This window comes from Salvelinus namaycush, chromosome 3 (assembly GCF_016432855.1).
Source record: "Salvelinus namaycush isolate Seneca chromosome 3, SaNama_1.0, whole genome shotgun sequence".
Lineage (NCBI taxonomy): Eukaryota > Metazoa > Chordata > Actinopteri > Salmoniformes > Salmonidae > Salvelinus > Salvelinus namaycush.
In genome coordinates this window covers 29,728,737-29,752,193 of record NC_052309.1, presented here as the reverse complement: position 1 = coordinate 29,752,193, position 23,457 = coordinate 29,728,737, and the positions used below count along the sequence as shown (strand labels likewise).

The 23,457-nt window shown below is 44.4% G+C and overlaps 2 protein-coding genes across 3 annotated transcripts in view; both read right to left on the bottom strand.

The window, feature by feature from the left end:
* Nucleotides 1–969: 969 nt before the first annotated feature.
* On the bottom strand, nucleotides 970–17,582 carry prdm15 (PR domain containing 15). Its single transcript, XM_038988421.1, has 25 exons — nucleotides 17,528–17,582; nucleotides 16,224–16,260; nucleotides 15,710–15,803; nucleotides 15,365–15,518; nucleotides 15,100–15,252; nucleotides 14,781–14,883; nucleotides 14,514–14,600; nucleotides 13,152–13,379; nucleotides 12,878–13,031; nucleotides 12,480–12,601; nucleotides 12,211–12,305; nucleotides 11,993–12,080; nucleotides 11,689–11,856; nucleotides 11,111–11,208; nucleotides 10,869–11,000; nucleotides 10,561–10,701; nucleotides 10,256–10,419; nucleotides 9,849–9,928; nucleotides 9,520–9,639; nucleotides 9,113–9,244; nucleotides 8,810–8,893; nucleotides 8,517–8,692; nucleotides 7,056–7,136; nucleotides 6,753–6,956; nucleotides 970–3,387 (listed from the first exon to the last, which is right to left on the bottom strand). Exons 2-25 carry the CDS (start codon nucleotides 16,249–16,251, stop codon nucleotides 2,854–2,856), a joined length of 3,420 nt encoding a protein of 1,139 aa, XP_038844349.1. The 5' UTR covers nucleotides 16,252–16,260; nucleotides 17,528–17,582; the 3' UTR covers nucleotides 970–2,853.
* Nucleotides 17,583–17,889: 307 nt separating this feature from the next.
* LOC120045191 (C2 domain-containing protein 2-like) overlaps nucleotides 17,890–23,457 on the bottom strand; it is a 26,775-nt gene continuing 21,207 nt past the window's right edge. For both annotated transcript variants that reach the window (XM_038990155.1, XM_038990156.1), the window contains exon 13: nucleotides 17,890–22,122. In XM_038990155.1, coding sequence (XP_038846083.1) covers nucleotides 21,863–22,122 — 260 coding nt within the window. In that variant the 3' untranslated portion in view covers nucleotides 17,890–21,862. The remainder of the gene's footprint in view (nucleotides 22,123–23,457) is intronic.

Genomic DNA, 23,457 nt, shown 5'->3' with positions numbered 1-23,457 from the left:
CATATTTCTGTCCAGAAGAAAATTGTATTTGTAAATAAGATGGAATTCAAGAACAGTGGAATGTTGGGATATCACCCAATACCTTTGTCCACCTGATAACCCTAACACTACCAAAGTCTCTGTAAATAACCCGAGGAGACATTGGGAATATCCTTCAACAATGGTTGGTTACGTGATATTGCCCAGATGGCTCTGGTTTGGAATGTGTGTTTATCTGGGAAGTATACTAGCCTATTCATGAGTTATACTACCGGGATAAATGTATCCAAAACCACAAGCCTTGTCATATACCTGCCCGATTCCTTTCCCGTTCACACTGAGTGTGAGACATGTCAGTGACTCAGCAGGTATCATACATATCAAACATGAGCAATAACTAAGTAGAGAAGACTTGTTTCTCAAAGTACTAGTGGTGTAATTGCCATACTTTTTTATTAAAGCTAACTTAATAGAAAATGACTCAAGTAAAAGTGGAAGTCAGCCAATGAAATTCTACTTGAGAAAGTCTAAAAGTATTTGGTTTTGAATATACTTAAGTATCAAAAGTAAAATGTAATTGCTTAAATGTACTTAGGTATCAAAAGTAAAAGTACAAATAATTTCAAATTCCTTATATTTAATCAAACTAGAAGGAGACATTTTCTTTACGGATAGCCAGGAGCACACTCCAACACTCAGACATAACTTACAAACGAAGCATGTGTGTTTAGTGAGTCCGTCAGATCAGAGGCAGTAGGGATGACCAGGGATGTTCTCTTGATAAGCGCGTGAATTGGACCATTTTACTGTCCTGCGAAGCACTCAATGTAACAAATACTTTCAGGGAAAATGTTTAGAGTAAAAAGTACATTATTTTCTTCAGGAATGTAGTGAAGTAAAAGTTGACAAAAATATGAATAGTAAAGTACAGACAGACAAAAAACAACTTAAGTAGTACTTTAGTCTTTTTACTTAAGTACTTTACACCACTGAAAATCATTTAGTTTATAGTAGCTTGTCCATGAATTAAGTACAATTTATAATGACTGGGTTCAAAAATGTAATTGTCTTGGTTTATATATTCAGAGGGATATCCACAAAACATCAGATTTCTTGCAATGCATTTGTCAGACGCTCTTATCCAGAGCAACGTGCAATCAGTGCATTCATCTTAAAATAGCTAGGTGAGGCAACCACAATCTTTGTAAGTACATTTTTCCTCAAATAAGTTCATCAGCAAAATTAGTGCCAATAGTAAATTACAATAGAAACCCTCAACCTGCACTTCCACAGACCCCCTCGAACTACAGAACACTTATCCTGATTTCTATTAACATACAAGAGGTGTAAATAGTGGGAAACAATGAGAGCTTAGCAGTTTGAAGCAGCCTACTTCACACCATAGTGATGCACATCACCAGAGACATTGTTTAATGCTTGGGGCTAATAGAGAACAGAGACACATCACATAGGGACATTAACAGTTGAAGGTGTCAACCCTGAGAATGAGGGTCTTTGGAGGCGATGGTCCATCTAGTTAATCCTTCTTGAGGGTGTCGACATACCTTGGCCCGACCATGGAAGGAGACAATAGCAAGAACCATACATACGAAAGACCAACGGTCTATTTTGCAGTCCTTCAAAACACCTTTCCTAGACAGAATGTCTCTGCATAATCTAATGCACATGTAACTCATTTTATGTAGGAGCTCTCAGATAAATCATATTTGTGAAGATAGCTCCCCCTTCTGGTCGGTCCAGGTTCTGACTGCGGGTAAGCGACAGGTGTACAACAGGTGGGCGGTTCATAGTCTAGTGGTTAAGCGCATTGGGTCAATAACCGAATGGTCTCTGGTTCGAGCAGACTAGATGAAACATCAGTCTGTGCCCTTGAGCAAGGCACTTAACGCTAATTGCTCTGGATAAGGGCGTCTGCTAAATGTAAAAAGACTTGACACACACCACTGATTACAATGCCAGCCGAGTTTCCCAGTTGGTTAAATCATAACGCTAGAAAACAAGCTTGTACCATATTCACAAATGTACTACTCGATTTAAACATTGATATTTAGACAGAAACAGAAAAATGGGCTAAAAACATTTCATTTGTGAAATTTAATTGAAAAACAATGACAATAAAAAAAGCTTCCAGTATTTTTGACAATTGCTCAATGGTTTTAAGTTTCAATGCTTTCAGACATTCAAAAATAAAATATGGTTCTCTCTACTGGTTAAATGCTGTGTCTTGGCTGCTTTACACTCGTGATCTACTCATAAAAAATAAAATAAAACGATTCTAATTGTCTTCTATTAACCTCTTGTACAAGGCATTCAAAGCCGTGTGCCCAAATTATTTAATAATTTAACCCCCAATGAGAATTTAAAAAAAAATACTTTTTTGCATCTCCATAACCTAAATAATTCTGCAGTGAAAATATGCAAATATTGCGAGACGTGCATGTTTAAATTCACAAAATAGAATATTCAATTTCTTGCTTAGGTTTATATTATAACTATTACATTGATCTGTTGATTGGTCAAAACTACACAGTTTGACCTAAGAAACAATGCACCCAAATCATTTCATTCTTTTTAACTGTACATGCATCTCTGTAAACTATACAGTTCAACAGCTTCCTCTGTGGGGTTTTTGACAAACAACTCACGTTGACTCAAGAGAAAGTAGCTCTTGGTTCATGTAAATGCTATCATCCTCCATCAATGTTCTTATTCAAGAGGTGTATTTTGGGGAATATAACATAGGCATTTGGGTGAGAGCATTCAAGGCCTCTAGTCCACACAGGCCTTCCATGTGTCTAGTCTATCCACTGTCCTTCACCAGGACTGAGGTGACCAGCACCTCCCCTCTTCAGTCTAGTAGCTGAACATCTGCTGTGTTGTGTTGGCCTGCTGTTGCTGTGCTGCCTGGGCTTGTCTAGCCTGCTCTGAGGTCTGGGTCTCAGATTCCTGGGTGTCACCTGGAGCCCCCTCTGCTACAGGGGTGACCTGGACCCCCTCAGCCTGCGTGACAGGCCTCCAGGCCAGGGTGGGGGCCTCCAGGGGGTGGCCCATTGGGTTGACGAAGGTGGTAAGGTTGATAAAGTGGGCGACCGACTGTGGCCCAGTACTGGCACCGCCAGGCCCCACCGTCTCGGTCGTGAGCTCGGCGGGCCGGTTGTGGAGCATGGCGGAGCCGCTGACCGTGTCGAAGGTGACAGTGAGGATGGAGCTGTCCAGAGTAAGGGGCCGGTGGTCGCTGGCTGTCAGGTGGCCCACGGCTACAGGCTGCAGGCTGGTGAACTGGGCAGGGGCATGGGTGGTGATGGGGGTCACTGTGATGTTGGTCAGCCCTACTGAGCTGTTGGGGGAGGAGGCGGATGACACGTTGGGGTCGGCCAGCACCACCACCTACAACAACAGCACCATCCACAATGGGTCAGATCATACACTACTAACAGTATGATAGAATCACACAAACAATGTTGTGGACAATATGGAAAACTTTAAGGCCGGGTGCAGTCAAAAACATGATTGTCCTGTGTTTTATACACTGAGTGTACAAAACATAAGGAACACTGCTCTTCCCATGACATAGCTTTCACCTGGTCAGTATATGATCCCTTATTGATGTCACCTGTTAAATCCACTTCAATCAGTGTAGATGAAGGGGAGGAGACAGGTTAAAGGAATATTAAGCCTTGAGACAATTGAGACATGGATTGTGTGTGTGTGTGTGTGTCCTTCAGAGGGCGAATGGTTAAGACCAAAGATGTAAGTGCCTTTGAACAGGGTATGGTAGTAGGTGCCAGGCGCACTGGTTTGAGTGTGAAAACTGAAACACTCCTGGGTTTTTCATGCTTAACAGTTTCCTGTGTGAGTGTATCAAGAATGGTCTACCACCCAAAAGACATCTAGTCAACTTGACAACTGTGGGAAGCATCCCTGTGAAACACTTTCAACACCTTGTCGTCCATGCCCTGACAAATTGAGGCTGTTCTAAGGGCAAAAGGGGGTGCAACTCAAATACGAGGGTGTTCCTAATGTTTTGTACACTGTATATTACAGTGTACAAATATACTCGTAAAGAATCCAGTATATAAATAAGCGGCCTGTATAACAGTAGTAGATATTAAAATGAGCAATTTGCAGAATACAGTATATAATTAGTGGGAAAAACTGCATAAAGGAAACAGGAAGTGTTTTCGGAAAGCATTCAGACCGCTTGACTTTTTCCACTTTGTTAGGTTAGCCTTATTCTATTTTTATTTATTTTATTTTTTAAATAAATACCCTTCAATCTACACACAACACCCCATAATGACAAAGCAAAAACATTTTTTTCTAATTTACACAAAATTTCAAATCACATTTACGTAAGTTCAGACCCTTTACTCAGTACTTTGTTGAAGCAACTTTGGCAGCAATTACAGCCTTGAGTCTTCTTGGGTATGACACTACAAGCTTGGCACACCTGTATTTGGGCAGTTTCTCCCATTCTTCTCTGCAGATCCTCTCAAGCTCTGTCAGGTTGGATGAGAAGGTCTCTCCAGACATGTTCGATTGGGTTCAAGTCCGGGCTCTGGATGGGCCACTCAAGGACATTCAGAGACTTGTCCCGAAGCCACTCCTGTGTTGTCTTGGCTGTGTGCTTAGGGTTGTTGTCATGTTGGAAGGTGAACCTTCGCCCCAGTCTGAGGTCCTGAGCACTCTGGAGCAGGTGTTCATCAAGGATCTCTGTACTTTGCTCCCGTTCATCTTTTTTGCGATCCTGACTAGTCTCTCAGTCCCTGCCGCTGAAAGATACCCCAACAGCATGATGCTTCACCGTAGGGATGGTGCCAGGTTTCCTCCAGACGTGATGCTTGGCATTCTGGCCAAAGAGTTGAATCTTGGTTATCAGACCAGAGAATCTTGTTTCTCATGGTCAGAGTCCTTTAGCTGCCTTTTGGCAAACGCCAAGCGGGCTGTCATGTACCTTTTACTGAGGAGTGTATAGAGCTCTGTTAGAGTGAGTGAACATCGGGTTCTTGGTCATCTCCCTGACCAAGGCCCTTCTCCCCAGATTGCGCAGTTTGGTCGGGCGGCCAGATCTTGGTGGTTCCAAACTGCTTCCATTTAGGAATGATGGAGGCCACTGTGTTCTTGGGGACCTTCAATGCTGCATTATCTTTTTGGTACCCATCCCCAGATCTGTGCCTCGACACAATCCTGTCTGCGAGCTCTGCGGACTTGGCTTGGTTTTTGCTCTGACATGCACTGTCAACACATGCACTGTCAACAGTGGGACCTTATATGTGTGCCATTCCAAAATCATGTGCAATCAATTGAATTTACCACAGGTGATCAATAGGATGATCAGGATTCACTGGAGCTCAATTTCATGTCTCATAGCTATGGGTCTGAATACTTATTTAAATAAGGTATTTCTGGGTATTGTATGTAGATTGCTTTTTTAAAATCAATTTTAGAATAAGGCTGTAACGTAACAAAATGTGGAAAGAGTCAAGGGGTCAAACTTTCCAAAGGCACTGTATATAGATGAGACAGCAGCGTTGGCTGTGTGTGTGAGAGTGACTATAGGCGTACGCATGTGTTTGAGTGTATAGATAAGTACAGGAGTCTGCTTGTGTATGAGGTGTGTGTTCTTAAGAATGCAGTTTGCTTATTGGTATTTGTCTTTTAGGTGCCCTCTCTAATGTCAGAGGTCACTATAAACTATGTCTGGCTTACTGGTATCTATGCCCTTGAGCCATTAAAAAAATGGAATAATCGCTTAACACCCATGGCTTTAAGATGTTTAAAATGTATAGTCTATTCAACCCCAAGGTCTCAGCCTTGATGTAATGCTTTGGCACCGGGCACAGAAGGATGAAACAACAAACAGATAAGGCAAGAGTATTTAGGTCTGCCCTCCCCTCTGTAGGGGGGAGAGATTTGCTGCGAACCGGTTTGAGTTTGTCAAGAACTGCAACGCTGTTGGGTTCACGCTAAACAGTTTCCTGTGTGTAACAACAATGGTCCCCCACCCAAAGGACATCCAGCCAACTTGACAACTGTGGGAAGCATTGGAGTCAACATAGGCCAGCATCCCTGTGGAATGCTTTAGACACCTTGTAGTCCATGCACTGACGAATTGAGGCTGTTCTGAGGGCAAAAGGGGGTGCAACTCAATATTAGGAAGGTGATCCTAATGTTTATTTCCACACAAGGTTGGAATAATACTGTGAAAATGATAAATCCCTTTTAGCATAAGAGCTGTTTGAAAAGACTGAAATTTCACCATGCACTTCCATGGGGACATCACCATGCACTTCCATGGGGACATCACCATGCACTTCCATGGGGACATCACCATGCACTTCCATGGGGACATCACCATGCACTTCCATGGGGACATCACCATGCACTTCCATGGGGACATCACCATGCACTTCCATGGGGACATCACCATGCACTTCGATGCAGAAAATTAGACCAATAAGAGAGTTCCAAACCTCTGCCAATAACAGTTCATTTTCAGTTTTCCCCTCTAGTCAAACCCCTCCCAGACAGTCCTAGCAAAATTGCTTTAGAAATTGCTATTTGCTAAGAAGCCATTTCATTTAACATTTTAATTTAAAACAATAAGGTACTTAATTGTTACCCAGAAATGATTTGATATTGAGATAAAAACAGCTATATTGGACCTTTAAAAACCCAACTGCAATAAATAGAATCTCTAACCTAATATAATTGCTAACATAGATGATCTGACAAATACATGACCCACCCACCTGCTGTATACTCTGCACAGCAGAGCTGGTCTCATCTCCCACTATGGTGGTGGTGTACTGTACTCCTTTGCCTGTGAAGTCAGCATACCCGTCAGAGTCCGACAGCTCCGGCTCCTCCAGCTGTTTCTGCTTCTTCCTGGGCAGCCGTGTGGTCCGCTGGGGCCTCTCCCCAGAAAGAGCCTCCTTCTCCAGGGTTAGAGTGGGCTGTGAGGGTGGTATGAGAACCAAGAGTATTAAAATAGTTCCATCTCTGCATATACTGTAGTTAGCTCACCACCATAGGCATTGTATGGCACTTCCTACCTGCACAATGCTGATGCTTGACTCATCGATTGTTGAGTCTTCTTGGAGCTCGTCAAACTCATCTATTCTCACAGTGACCACCTGGGGTAGGAGAGAGCACAAGTTTAAATAAAGCTGAGACGTCACTATCAATGACAGGTGGGATAGGAAATTATGTTTAAAGGAGAGCTGGGCCTGGTCTGGAAAACATAACAGAAAATGTCAGTTTCAGCTGACACTAAGAATTCCATTCAAGATGTGGTAGATCTCATGCATATACTGTCCCAGCTCACCTTGGTGTGTCTATGGTTTAACCCCTACTGTCCCAGCTCACCTTGGGGCGTCTATGGTTTAACCCCTACTGTCCCAGCTCACCTTGGGGCGTCTATGGTTTAACCCCTACTGTCCCAGCTCACCTTGGGGCGTCTATGGTTTAACCCCTACTGTCCCAGCTCACCTTGGGGCGTCTATGGTTTAAACCCTACTGTCCCAGCTCACCTTGGGGCGTCTATGGTTTAAACCCTACTGTCCCAGCTCACCTTGGTGCGTCTATGGTTTAACCCCTACTGTCCCAGCTCACCTTGGGGTGTCTATGGTTTAACCCCTACTGTCCCAGCTCACCTTGGGGTGTCTATGGTTTAAACCCTACTGTCCCAGCTCACCTTGGTGCGTCTATGGTTTAACCCCTACTGTCCCAGCTCACCTTGGGGTGTCTATGGTTTAAACCCTACTGTCCCAGCTCACCTTGGTGCGTCTATGGTTTAACCCCTACTGTCCCAGCTCACCTTGGGGTGTCTATGGTTTAACCCCTACTGTCCCAGCTCACCTTGGGGTGTCTATGGTTTAAACCCTACTGTCCCAGCTCACCTTGGGGTGTCTATGGTTTAAACCCTACTGTCCCAGCTCACCTTGGGGTGTCTATGGTTTAAACCCTACTGTCCCAGCTCACCTTGGGGTGTCTATGGTTTAAACCCTACTGTCCCAGCTCACCTTGGGGTGTCTATGGTTTAAACCCTACTGTCCCAGCTCACCTTGGTGCGTCTATGGTTTAAACCCTACTGTCCCAGCTCACCTTGGGGTGTCTATGGTTTAAACCCTACTGTCCCAGCTCACCTTGGGGTGTCTATGGTTTAAACCCTACTGTCCCAGCTCACCTCAGGGTGTCTATGGTTTAACCCCTACTGTCCCAGCTCACCTTGGGGCGTCTATGGTTTAACCCCTACTGTCCCAGCTCACCTCAGGGTGTCTATGGTTTAACCCCTACTGTCCCAGCTCACCTCAGGGTGTCTATGGTTTAACCCCTACTGTCCCAGCTCACCTCAGGGTGTCTATGGTTTAAACCCTACTGTCCCAGCTCACCTCAGGGTGTCTATGGTTTAAACCCTACTGTCCCAGCTCACCTCAGGGTGTCTATGGTTTAAACCCTACTGTCCCAGCTCACCTCGGGGTGTCTATGGTTTAAACCCTACTGTCCCAGCTCACCTCAGGGTGTTTGCGCCTCATGTGGCGGTTCATGGAGGCTCGGGTGGACACCTTGGTGCCACACATGTGACAGCTCTGGGCCTCCACCTTCTCATGCGTCAGCTGCACATGCTTCTGGAGCATGTATTCTGTCACATACTTCTTATCACACACCGCACACGACCACGTCTTCCCCACTGGGGAGCGAGACAAGAGAGAAATCTAATAACGCTTCTCAAACAGAAGGTATTCGTGGAGTTGTCCAAACCGAAAACACACAATTGGAAACGACGAGTATTCATCCAGGAACTTGCCTGTGTGAATGAGCTTGTGTGTCTCCATGGTGTTCCTCTCACTGAAGGTCTTCCCACACAACTCACACATGAAGTCCTTTATTCCTGCAGGAGTAGAAATGGTACATCAGTGTAAGACTTAACCAAATAGCCCTTTGTACCTTACATGCCTCATTAGCTTTGTTGAATCTGTAAGATATGACAAATCTTCAGCCATACATGTTAGCTTACAATGCCCAACCCATGTTTATAAATGAAAGTGGCCTTCCCCCCCCCCCACTGCCTCTGGGTTGTTTTGTATAGTTGTTGATGGGTCCATCTTACCCGTGTGTCTCTTGTAGTGTTTCAGCATGTTGACCTTCTGGGCAAACTTGCGGTTGCACTCCTTACACTCGTACTCTTTGATGCCCTTATGCAGCTTCATATGGTGCCTCAGCGCATGCTTGGTCTTCATCCCTGCAGAAAACACATTGGCTTAAGTTTCTTACCCCCTGTGGATGCTTTTACCAAAAAAAGTCCATGCATGCTTTGATCAGAACATTTTCCCAATTCATAGAGCCACATATTTCTTGCTATTACCGTTCATGGTAAGTTGCTTGGTAAAGGCAAAAACAGCAATTGGAAAAGCCACCACCAATGTGGGTCAATTTGGTCTCAATTTCTAGTCTATTATGCAAACGTCTGTACCCCTAATTATTTGACAAAGACAGTTGTCATGGTGACAGCCTCACCTTTCCCACACTCAGCACATAGGAAGTCTCTGACATTGTCATGGACCCTCAGGTGTTCCTTTAGCATGTCCTTCCTGGCAAACGACTTCCCACACTGGTCACATCCGTGGCTCTTCACCCCTGGGAGAACCACATTACAGAAGAGACAGCAATCAAAAAACAAAGTTGAATAAGCCCATAAAATCAGATATTCTTTATCACGCCTTCAAGACAAATATTGGGTGGCTATCATAGTGCCAAAATATGATTAATGTGTGCTAAAGAACAAAATGTAATGTGGTCCAGTATCCAGAAAGTATATTGTTAGAGATGAAGGGTGAGGTTCATACCTGTGTGAATGACCTTGTGTCTCTCCAGGTTGCCGATGCTGTTGAAGATTCGGCCACACATTTCACAGGGGTGGATGTACCTTAGGAGCAAAATGAAAAGTGTAACAGACAGGATTATTGTCTGGGTGCTAGTAACGAGCCAAGAAGGAGAGTGTACAACTGTTGTATGTCCTATATCTCTGTGTCCTGGTCCTCTTGTCTCTCCACCTGTCCCCTGTCCCTCATATGTCCCCTGTCCCTCATATGTCCCCTGTCCCTCATATGTCCCCTGTCCCTCATATGTCCCCTGTCCCTCATATGTCCCCTGTCCCTCATATGTCCCCTGTCCCTCATATGTCCCCTGTCCCTCATATGTCCCCTGTCCCTCATATGTCCCCTGTCCCTCATATGTCCCCTGTCCCTCATACCTCTGCACTGCAGGGTCTGGGAGCTGTTCTCTGTGGATGACCAGGTGGGCGTTGTAGGTCGCTTTCAGAGCGAAGCGCCGGTTACAGATGATGCAGCCATAACCCCTCTCTTTGTGCAGGTCCATAATGTGCTTCAGGTAGTCTCTGCCCTTGAAGAACGTCACCTAAAACACAAAGACAGTAGATTGGAACAGAGGCCATGGAGAGTGCGAGTGTGCTTGTTTAACCACCACCGTGGTGCGAGTGTGTTTGCGTGACAGAATGTGTGTCGGGATGTAGGCATGTGTGAGAGGTGTGTGACTGACCTGACACTTCTTGCAGCTGTACTTGTGGGTCTCTTGTCCGTAGTCTTCGTCCTCCTCATCAGTGTCGTCGCTGCTGTCCACTGAGATGCCAATCTTCCTGATGAACTCCTCCCTCTCCTGCTCGTCCATCAGGGCTATGTCCTGGAGAACACACACAGGAAGTTGAGCAATGACACCACTATGGACCTAGTGTCAATCTCTTTATTTATCTTTCATGTTTGAGTGTGAATGAAATGTGTGGTTATGTTGGAGTTCAAAAGAAGCATGAACTAAACGTTTGACTGCAACATCCACATAATCTCTCTCACCTTAAAGTGAACGTGAATATGGTCCCTCAGGACGTCCACTCTGAAGAACTTGCGTCCGCAGATCTCACAGGTGTACTTCTTATCCCCGTGAGTCAGCAGATGCTTGTTCATGTTGCTCCTGCAGGAAAACACCTGGACACACACAGTCAGGGTAAATATCTTATTTCAAGTCTTCTTTTTATTTTGACTCATTTGATCCAATGCCAAAATAAGTATATTTTCAGGTATCCGCGTCACAGCACCTTGCCACAGATAGGACATGCTGAAGGCTCCTTTCTGTATTTGGTCCCTTCCTCCCCATTGGCCTCCAGCTCTTCCCTCTTCAGGTGCTTTGGGTTTGCTGAGACATACAATAACAGTACAGCTGAGCTCAGAGAGAAGGCTGATTGATGCTTTGGGATAGAACACATTTCAGGATCATGAGCCATGCACTTGTAAAAGTTGCAAGCTCTGCTCTGTTGATATAAACTAATCAAGTAGATCATATACTATAACATACTTCAAACTTAGAGACCCACCGGGCAAAAACATTTAATCAACGTTATTTCCACGTCATTTCAACAACAAAATCTATGTGATGACTGATTGGATTAGCAAAAAGTCAATGTAATTTCATCTTTTTTTCACCTAACTTTTAACCTTAATCCAATGACATGGTGAAATGTTTTGTTTATCTCCCGTTGAATTCACATTAGTTGTCAACAACCACATTTAAATCAAAACTAGATGTTGAACTGACATGTGCCCAGCGGGGAGTATCACCAAAATAGTCATCAATAAAGATGGATCATGTCCCCCTGGTCCCTCCACCAGTACTGACCCACAGTATGTCTCTTCTGGTGGTCCTGCATAACATCCTTGCGGTAGAACATCTTGCTGCAGATCTCACAGGCGTACAGCTTCTCTCCGTGCTTCTTCTTGTGCTTAGACAGGTTACTGTTGGTGGAGAAGAACCTGGAGCAGATCTCACACTGGAACGTCTTGTCATCTGCCACCACAGGAACAATAACAAACAATATGACTAGTCATTCAATGAAATAAATAATGGATGGGATACTGTGTCAAAGTCATCGATAGCAATGGTCTGCAAATAAATTATGTTTTTTAATTCATGCTGCACTTACCTGTTCTACAGTTGTGGAACTCTAATGCATTCTCCAGACGGAAGGCTTTGTCGCATGTGTTACATTTGTATCTGTACTCCACATCGGGCTGAGGGAGCGACGGGGACACACACAATGTATAGTGAATCAAAGAGCTAGCCACTGCAACACAAACAGTGACTATCCTGGGCAAAAGCTGTAAAGGCCAAAATGTTGAGCATTGATCTAGGTGCGCCTACCTCGTTTTTGCTGTGCTTGTATGAGATGTGCTGCTTCAAGCTCTCCTTGCGGCTGAACATCTTGTCACATTCATCACATTTAAAGAGCTTATCACCTAAAGAGAGCACAGACAAATAAAACATATCCACTTGTATGATATGATTAGTAAACACTGATCTCCACATAATCCATCTCTTTTCTCTGGAGAGTGGTGTTCGGAACAATTCAGTAAGACTGCCACAAAAAAAAGAAGGGGACAAAAAACAGAGGGGGGAGAGGAGAGCATTACCGTGGGAGCGGATGTGTCTGTTGAGGTTGCTGCTGTTCTGGAAGACCTTGTTGCAGAGGGTGCACTTGTACAGCCTCTTATGGTCTCCCCCCTGCCTCAGGAACCTCTTCCTCGACCCAGGCCTGAGGAAGAGGGAACAAGGACAAGAGAGAGTGGAGGGAGTATGAGAGAGGAGAGGGACAGAACAGAGTGAGAGCATGCCTGGTATCTTTCCAAGTCTATGGAAGAACTGATTGATTGATAATTGTACTTCAAAAGGAAATATGTGTACTGTAAATAAAGCATGCAATATAAAGGTGAACTGCAGTTGAAGGATAGCAATGGAAAATGACTCGACTAAGAGGCATTTATTTTGGCTCAGTCAATCATGACATAGTGGAGAGGGTGTTGATCCTTACATCCCAGCTGAGAGCAGGGTGCGGGTCACCCTAGGCATGGTGACAGCCACCCCGTCAGGGCCGATCTCCAGGTCATTGCCATCCAGCATGGCCTCTCCTCCGTCTGCAGGGACGGTGTTGAGGGCTTTCTCTGCTGGCCCCAAAAAGGCTGCAACTAGAAGCAGGAAGGTATGAATAAAATTCACATTTTAGGAGAGAATGTGGTGGAAACAGAACAGTGCATGTGATGGGGTAGTCAACAATTTAACAACATAAGAGGTGGAATCTGTCTCACTTTTTTTCTTTGCTGCTATAGTTGCAGTGCTAGGTTTCCGTCCTCCTTTGGCCCTCTTCCCCGGCCTGCCCAGCCTTCTTTTGGGAGCTGGCAGAGGAGGAGCAGGGATGGGTTCAGCACTGAGGCCGTCGTCAGTGGTTACCAGTTGTGCTTCTTCCTGCTGCTGGGACTGGTCGTCAGGGGGCGGGGCTACATCTTTCACTTCCTGCAGGTGGCTCAGGAGGTGGTCTGGGAAGAAGACAGGTGGAAGGATGGGGAAATTAAGCTTTTCATGTAAATACAGAAGAGCACCTCGTCCTCTTCACTACTGTCCTGATTAATACGAGCAATTCAGCTGCCTGTCTTCAGCCAGCTCTGAAGCCCTCAACCATCATGCCTACCTTCTATGTACGGCAAGTGCTAGTGTTCATGACGAGGATCTTTGTTTTCTGGCTCCAGTTTCAACTGTTCTGCCTGTGGCCATGGAACCCTGACCTGTTCACCGGACGTGCTACATGTCACAGACCTGCTGTTTTCAACTCTCTAGAGACAGCAGGAGCGGTAGAGATACTCTCAATGATCGGCTATGAAAAGCCAACTGCCATTTACTCCTGAGGTGCTGACCTGTTGCACCCTCGACAACCACTGTGATTATTATTATTTGACCCTCCTGGTCATCTATGAACATCTTGGCCATGTACTGTTATAATCTCCACCCGCCACAGCCAGAAGAGGACTAGCCACCCTTCAGAGCCTGGTTTCTCTCTAGGTTTCTTCGTAGGTTCTGGCCTTTCTAGGGAGTTTTTCCTAGCCACAGTGCTTCTACATCTGCATTGCTTGCTGTTTGTGGTTTTAGGCTGGGTTTCACTACAGCACTTTGTGACATCAGCTAATGTAAGAAGGGTTTTATAAATACATTTGATTGATTGATTGATTATAACAGTATGAAACCATCCACTTCTCCTTGCCTGTCTTTCTATGGTTAGTCTTGGTGGTGTGGAGGTCACGCAACGGTCAGGAGCTCTGGCTCCATAAACACAGCCCTTGCCTACTGGACACAAAGCATGGGTCGGGTCAACCCGGCAAGATAGGGCATGTAGGGCCGTTTCTCTAAAACATACTTACTGTCCACTCCAGCTGAAGGAAACCCTGTGGCCATTGTTCATTTCTGAAATGTATTCTGATCATATCACTCATATGAATGATATGGGTAGTTATTTCTCAAATGTTAAGGGGCTGAATAATGTGGCTGAACTGTTACTGTAACAGAAAGGGATCATTATTCACTTGTTGACAGCAGAGGTATTTCATCTAACAGTGGTTTCATGAGAAGGTGTTGATGTATGCCCAGAAAGTATGTGGCATCTCTGGGAGTGAACTCACCTGCATCATTCTCTCCAACCACTAGGGCCTGTGACACTCCAGCTTTATTCAAAGCCCCCTCTGGCATGGTAGAGGTAGTATCCACAACTGAGAGATAAGGGAAGAACAAAAACAGGACAACACGGTCATATATTTCATATTGATTATGCGCCTAGCAATCGAACCCTTAGTTGATCTGCGTTAACAGAAGGGTTCAAGCTACAGTACACCAGTTTGAATCTCAGGGGACAATAATGCTGAATCTAGTCTGCCAGTGGGGCTCCATACCTGCTGGAGGTGGATGGACTGGGGCCTTCAGCATAGTCCTCTCCATCTTCTTGGCATAGAAGGCCCCATACCAAACCCTCAGCTCAGACCCTGGCAGCACATCCTGGGGAAAAGACAGAGGGTTACCTTATGAAAGAGTAGGGAACCATCTGTGTCTCCTGGAAGAGATCTCTCTCCCATTTGCTCCCCACCTAGTATGTAGTGATGTATTGGCCATGGACACTAAATAGTATGCTAGTGTGGATATGGGGACATATCCAATAAAGAATGACCAAAACTGTCCTCAGTTGCTTTGTTTGGGGGAGTTGGTATATGATACCTGTGAGGTGTTGAAGTAGACCTCATCGTCCTGCTGGTAAGCAGTCAGGTTCTGGTGCTGATAGTCAGTGGCGGGCCGAACCAGCATCATCCAATTACAGTCATCCTCATTGGCTGAGTCAAAACAGACTACCAGGCCATCTCTCTGGAAGATCTGTCCAGGTCACAAACAAAACCAAAGAATACAGAGAGGGGGATATTAACACCACAGCAAAGAACACAAACGTCTTTCTCCATAATAACAGCAGTCTAAGTTGAGAACACACCTTCAGAGGGAACAGGCCTTCTTTGTCCAGGTGGGATATTCTCCTAGCCTCGAAGGGACCAAACCTGGTCCTCTTGACCAGACGTTGGAGGACAAACACTCCCTCCTTCCCATCTGGTACCTGTCTGATCTCCAGACTCTCCGGCAGAGAGGACCTGACCCACGACAAACAACACAACATCTATTACTACATAGCCTCCTCCACTTCTGTTACTCCAATATCAGGTTCAAGATTTGCTGCTTTAAATACACAATTTGTAAGATTACCAGCTAAACTGGAAACCCACTCAACACCGGTGTAAGTAACCCTCTCACTGGGTAGCTTGCATGGTGGACTTTTACTCACCGTGCTCTGCTGAGAACGAATGAGTCCTGTACAGTCACCACTGGACCCAGCTCTGGACACTCAGAGTCATGATACTGCCCACAGTCCTCACACCCTGACGGGTACCATCAAAAAGTCACATATCAGATACCACATACTCTGATGTCTAAATAGGCACAGGCATGCAACGTGAAATACACACATGCGCGTGTAGTGCTAAATACACACCACACATAGGGAGAGATACAATAGTAAATCAATGTGCACTATGCCCATAACTACCTCAATTACCTAGTACCCCTTCACATTGACGTGGTACTGGTACCCCCTGTATATAGCCATGATATTTTTACTCTTATTGTTATTCACGTTTACTTATTCCTCTGTCACCATTTCAATATTACATTTATTTATCTATCTTTATATTGCATTGTTGGACAAGAACCTGCAAGTAAGTCTACACCTGTTGTTTATGAAGCGTGTGACAAATAAAATCTGATGCCATTTCAAGGTTATTGAAGTTCAGTATACTCACAGATAAACTCATCTGGTTGCTCCGTCATCGTGACAATCTGCACATTCAAGAAAGGGATGTTGTTACTAATCTTCGTAACGTGTGTAATTGTGTATGATTTGCTTTATCTAAATCATAACGTTTAAAGGGAATATCAGCAGTTGATACATCCATTTCTGGACTTTTAAATTAATAATGTATACGCATTGATTCTTGAAGGCTATAACTTTAGTTCAGTGCACGTGTCAAACTCATTCCACGGAGGGCCGAGTGTCTGCGGAGTTTTCGATCCATCCTTGGACTTGATTAATTAATTAATGTCACTGATTTGAAATGAACTCCCCTCACCTGGTTGTCTTGGTCTTAATTGAAAGGAAAAACCTGAACCCCACACTAGGCCCCCCATGGAATGAGTTTGACTTCCCTGGTTTAGCGTAACTTTCCATCAGTACCCTAAATATAAGTTTGTTTTACTCCAATGTTTGTAAACATTGTAAATGTTGGGCATAAACAACACTGTATAGCCTCAATATATGCTTAATAGTATTATTTTGATATATTGGATGGTCAGGCCTTGCATTAATAGCTCAATGAAATTCAGTGGTTACATTTCTCCAGGCCCATCCCTCAGATTGTTACGAATGGAGTTGCCGCTTTATTTACAAGCTACATTATTACTTAGAGATTATTACTTCATGATCATATACAATGTATTTCTGTTGCCACTGGTGGTTGTAACATAAATACAATAAGAAATGCCAAATGGGTTCGTCAAATTAATGAATACTGAAGAATGTGTGCAATCCTCTGAAGCAGTTCAAAATAGTGGCAAATGTGAGGCCTACACTTCTTGACTAATGTGGATAACTCAACCTGGAGCTATATTCTGGTCAAAAACAGCGGTGTGGTAAATGTATGGGGACCTCAATAAAGCAAAGGCCATTCTTCTCCAGTATGCAAAATTACACTGTGCATTCCACGCTAATCACAATACAGCAGTGGAGTAGCTACATATTAATAAAGACGATCCAGTAGAACGGGATCCAGGATTTTAACAGATTCCAAACTCTAGCCGGGTTTTAACTCCGATCTCAGCCTACTCCGTCTTCTGCAGTCATGCAAATGTAACAAAGAACAATCGGCATGGCGGATGGAATGGAGACGCAAACTCCATCTGGAGCCAGTTAATTTCAATGTCAGAACGGCGTTATACTGGACTCTCCGCGAGATTCCGTGTGCACCTCGCAAACTAAAAATATATATTTCTGCACGGTGGCACAATTATTGTTTGTTCAAACTGCAGAAGTTAGAAATAAACATGTTACCTGTTTTCCAAACGACTACACATTTATTGAATCCTGACTCCGGGTTGCAATCCGCTCCAAGAAACCGCGCAGGACCGGAAATGCAGTGAAGTGCAGCTTGGGAATAGTAGTTTTCTTCAATCGCTCGAGTTATCAATGGATTGCCAATAAAACATAGCTACGTTTTCAAAATATCTAATTCATGACTCGATTTCTTTACACAATTAACGCACATATTTGAATCCACTAGGTCTACATTACGTTAAAATGTAATTGCTTAAAACAGGTGTGGCCTCCAAACATAAAATACATATAGCACTATTAATCAGAGAAAGGCAATAAGCATTTTGTCGCAGAGATTCAAAGAAAACCGCACACTTGAGTGGTTATTCAGTTAATATTTATTGCTCAAGATGTTAAACCTGATATGTCAATAATTAGTAATAATCCCTGCATGGCATTGACTGCCATTAAATATTAGCAGGCAACCAGGTTCTGTACATTTCACAGAGCCAATATAAAATGTCAGGAAGCTGTTTAATAATATACAGGCCCACTGCTTATTGAAATGCATAATCTTGCACTTGTCAGTTGCCATCAATTAGGCTTAGAATCAAGTTTGCATGTTTAAAACACCCCACATTCTTTTCTGAAGTTTGAACAAGGTTTAAAGATGACTTTGGGTTTCGGCATACACCTCTCGCTGCAAGATGGCTCTAAAAGGGACCTTATTTACTGAAACAAGGAGCAGTCAGCTCATTGGTAACCCTTCCAGGAGCTTACGTCAATATTTGACCCACCACTGTTCAAATATGTGACCGGTTACAGGATCTGAGGCGTTTGACACTCGTTCATACTTCACAGTAGGGCCGTAAAAAAAAAAATATGGACACATATACCCCATACAGTATCTGCAGCAGACAGAGAACTTAGTTAATGCTGTTGTTCAAGATCAACACAAATGACATACCCTTTTTTTCAGCAACCAGATACCCCAGTGTAATCAGACATCCAAGCATATCATAAAAACACAGCTCATTGATTATGTTTTCATATGGGTTGTTGAGGGGAAATCCAATTGGCACCTCTTTATCTCATTTTAATGCCACTCAGCAACATTCTCAAGTCCTCCGAAAACACCAGATGATAGGTATAGATAGCACAGCTACTGCCGTCCTGGGACAGCAAGTCCCAAGTCATTCGAAGACTGGTCATACCTGAAAAATCGACAATTTCCAAGAGGTAATCCCAATACACACAGTTTGTCGTCACTACACAGGTAGAACTGTTCTCCAGTCTCTTCAAAAGCCTTGTAAACAGTAGGGCATCTGACTACCATGTCCATGTTGAGTACTGCCATCATGTCCATCAGAGTATAGCAGTCCTCTCAGTAGGTTCATTCAATGAGAATAAAAACAGTAGTTGGCAGGGAATTGATCTTAAAACAACTCATTTAATTTACCTGCTTAAATAAAAGTACAATCATTAGCTAGATAAAATCCCAAAGCAGTCAAACCATTCAGATTTCCCAAAGATGTATCATGCTTTCTGTTTAGACAATGTTTAAAGCGCTGATATGTTACATTACATTTTTAAAACAAAAAACAGCAGAAACGCATGAGTGAATGACCACTGTGTTTTTAGTGAACACTGCAACAAGTATGCCTTGAGATAGTGTCACGTTCGTTCCCTCTCTCAGCATGATGTCATTGGGGTTCCATTTTCCACCTCACCAACCCCAGGCAGTTGTAGTGTAAGGAATCTTTAGGTCGGAAGACTAGAGCAAATTGCACTTCATTTTAAAACACTGCAATATTTAAAAGAAAAGTGATAATACAAAGCAAAAAAATATTTTAAAATGTTAATATCAAACAGAAAATTGCAATTTTCATGTTCTCCATGATGTCACTGCACTGTTTTGAAATAGTGTTTATGGTGGAAATTCCCAATTCTTTATTACCAACTGTAATTTTGGACTTTACAAAACTGTATGAGATAACCAATGACATCAAAATATATAATTTACACAGAACTGCCATAACTGTTGATGTCTGAAATGTTTAGTCTGGCATAAGATTTTCACAGTAGCTCTGAAGTTTGTATGTGAATTTACTTTTGATAAGATGTCTTGAATTAAAATGTTAGGCTTTATCATCTCCCACTAGTATCAGCCTTGCAGAGGAACAAACTGTCTCCCTTTGTCAACACAAACTCCTCTCTCAATCACAAAGTGCCTACACAAACTGCTTGCTATTTATACAGATAATCTCTATCACAAGAGCAGTTCAAGTAATTGCTCTTAAAAAGCTGAAAAATCACACCTTGAGTGTAAAACCTAGAAAATGTATCTAGCAATGTGTGCAAATCATGTCAACACCACTCTTCTCTCCTTCTTTGGTCCCTTTGGGCCACATTTCAATCGGACCCTTTAAGAGGTCAAAGGTCAGGGTTGACCTCACTACCAAATATTTTTTTAACTAACCCAAGATAGACCAGAGCCTGTCGTTTCCAATGGGAGCAAATTAATCATACTGGGCAGAACAAACAAGGAGGTGGGCAGAGCCAAGCACGAGCTAGTGAGATCTTATTGGCACTTTATAGAATTTATTTTAATATTTCCGTTAGGGAACGCCTACTCTGAAGTGCGCGTGTGCAATAACCCAATTCGCCTTTGCACTCCAAAACAACGGCATTTTCAAAACTTTGGCAAAGGGTAAAGTCTACAAAGTGCAGTCCACTCGGTTTGTTACTAATTCTAGTTATGGAAGCAGAAAACTGTATGGACATCAAATGTTTAATCAATGAGAAAACTAGCAGAATGATGGCCAAAATCCATCTCACTCCATCTTCTCCCGCTGACGACCACTTGGCTTTCTCTCATAACCATATTTGGTAATGAGTGGAAACACCAACCAGATGCTTCACATTTATACATCCGGTGAAATATCTGTCTCATTGTTCTATCTGTGTTACTACCCTCTAATAGGATGAGGGTGCAGGTTGGCCACCAGTAGTTATTCTTCTGGTTTAGAAGGCCACAAATACAGAATATGTTTCAAGAATGTTACAAAACAATTATCATGAAATGGCATGGAGGTGAAGAAAAAAAACATTTCAAATTAGCATTTCCCAAAAAGAATATCAAATATTTCTGCTCAAAAAAAAAGTGAGGTTGGTGGAGGAGCAGAAGGGAGGGAGATAAAGATAATATTTTACCTCCATACTGCCTTCCAACCAGTAATGGAGGATTCACGGACCGCGAAGTAGAGTCTCTCAGTCAGTGCAAGGTGGTAGAGGTGGAGGCAACGTGGGGGGATGGAGGACTATCTGAGGGGAAGGAGAGGGTGGCGGAGTGGGGAGTGGAGAACTATCGGAGGGGAAGGAGAGCGTGGTGGAGTGGAGAACTATCGGAGGGGAAGAAGAGGGTGGTGGAGTACTATCGGAGGGGAAGGAGAGGGTGGCGGAGTGGGGAGTGGAGAACTATCGGAGGGGAAGAAGAGGGTGGTGGAGTACTATCGGAGGGGAAGGAGAGGGTGGTGGAGGACTATCGGAGGGGAAGGAGAGGGTGGTGGAGTACTATCGGAGGGGAAGGAGAGGGTGGCGGAGTGGGGAGTGGAGAACTATCGGAGGGGAAGAAGAGGGTGGTGGAGTACTATCGGAGGGGAAGGAGAGGGTGGTGGAGGACTATCGGAGGGGAAGGAGAGGGTGGTGGAGTACTATCGGAGGGGAAGGAGAGGGTGGCGGAGTGGGGAGTGGAGAACTATCGGAGGGGAAGGAGAGCGTGGTGGAGTGGAGAACTATCGGAGGGGAAGAAGAGGGTGGTGGAGTACTATCGGAGGGGAAGGAGAGGGTGGCGGAGTGGGGAGTGGAGAACTATCGGAGGGGAAGAAGAGGGTGGTGGAGTACTATCGGAGGGGAAGGAGAGGGTGGTGGAGGACTATCGGAGGGGAAGGAGAGGGTGGTGGAGTACTATCGGAGGGGAAGAAGAGGGTGGTGGAGGACTATCGGAGGGGAAGGAGAGGGTGGTGGAGGACTATCGGAGGGGAAGGAGAGGGTGGTGGAGTGGCGGGGTGGAGGACTATCAGAGTGGAAGGAGAGAGGTGGTGGAGTGGGGGGCTGGAAGACTATCAGAGGGTGGTAGAGTGGGGAACTATCGGAGGGGAAGGAGAGGGTGGTGGAGTGGGGGGGTGGAGGACTATCAGAGGGTGGTAGAGTGGGGGGGTGGGGAACTATTGGAGGGGAAGGAGAGGGTGGTGGAGTGGGGAGCTGGAGAACTATTAGAGGGGAAGGAGAGGGGGGCTGGAGGCCTAGAGGGGAAGGAGAGGGTGTTGGAGTCCTATCTGAAGGGGGGGGGGGTCATGCTGCATGCTGCTCCCCCGGGGTAGGAGCGGGTGTCACTGTTTGGGTGGCGGTGGAGCCGTTGGCTGTGCTCTTGCTCGTGGGCAGCAGCTTGCGGTTCAGCATCCGGCTGAAGGTGGACGTGCGTTTCTCCTGGTCTACCGTCACAGGCTGCTCCAAGTACACCAGGTCGTTGTGCGACTGGCTCATCCCCGGGTCTTTGCACTGGCGGCGCCGGCGGAAGAACAGCTTGGCACTCCTGTGCAGGAAGCTGCCTCCTGGTGGGAGGGAGAGAAGGAAACCAGAGGAGGTTGTCCTAAATTAATATAATTAATTTTACATTTAAGTCATTTAGCAGACACTCTTATCCAGAGCGACTTACAGTTAGTGCATTCATCTTAAGTCTCCCTTTGTCAACACAAACTCCTCTCTCAATCACAAAGTGCCTACACAAACTGCTTGCTATTTATACAGATAATCTCTATCACAAGAGCAGTTCAAGTAATTGCTCTTAAAAAGCTGAAAAATCACACCTTGAGTGTAAAACCTAGAAAATGTATCTAGCAATGTGTGCAAATCATGTCAACACCACTCTTCTCTCCTTCTTTGGTCCCTTTGGGCCACATTTCAATCGGACCCTTTAAGAGGTCAAAGGTCAGGGTTGACCTCACTACCAAATATTTTTTTAACTAACCCAAGATAGACCAGAGCCTGTCGTTTCCAATGGGAGCAAATTAATCATACTGGGCAGAACAAACAAGGAGGTGGGCAGAGCCAAGCACGAGCTAGTGAGATCTTATTGGCACTTTATAGAATTTATTTTAATATTTCCGTTAGGGAACGCCTACACTGAAGTGCGCGTGTGCAATAACCCAATTCGCCTTTGCACTCCAAAACAACGGCATTTTCAAAACTTTGGCAAAGGGTAAAGTCTACAAAGTGCAGTCCACTCGGTTTGTTACTAATTCTAGTTATGGAAGCAGAAAACTGTATGGACATCAAATGTTTAATCAATGAGAAAACTAGCAGGATGATGGCCAAAATCCATCTCACTCCATCTTCTCCCGCTGACGACCACTTGGCTTCTTGGCATTCATCTTAAGACAACCACGTATCACAGACAGCTACGTTACTGAGGAAAAATGTACTTTCTATCAGTCAAGCTAGAAGGGGGGGTTAAGTACAGGTGAAGTTTTTGTAAATTGTTTTTGGGGGGGGGGTATTATTTAAGATACTGTTTAGAGGTAGGGTTTACGATGTTTTCGGAAGATGGCCAGGGACTGCTGTTCTAGCTGACAGTAACTGTCAGATAGTGTCGTCTACCCTCATAATCCCAGTCTATATTCACTAATATGATAGGGCAAAAAACATGAATTCTTGTTTGCACAATGCACCTCATAAATTGGAGCCAAGTTATATGCAAGAGATACTGTGAATATGTGGGCCAACTTTCACCCTTAGTTTAGGAAACTTGACACACACTTCAATACAAAACCTTGCAAGATACATCCAGATACCTATCATTTTACCTTGGGAGGAGAAGAAAGGTGAACCACACCTTTATGCAAACCACATATTGATGAATTGGAGTAAATTAGGGTAAGTGGGTAAAC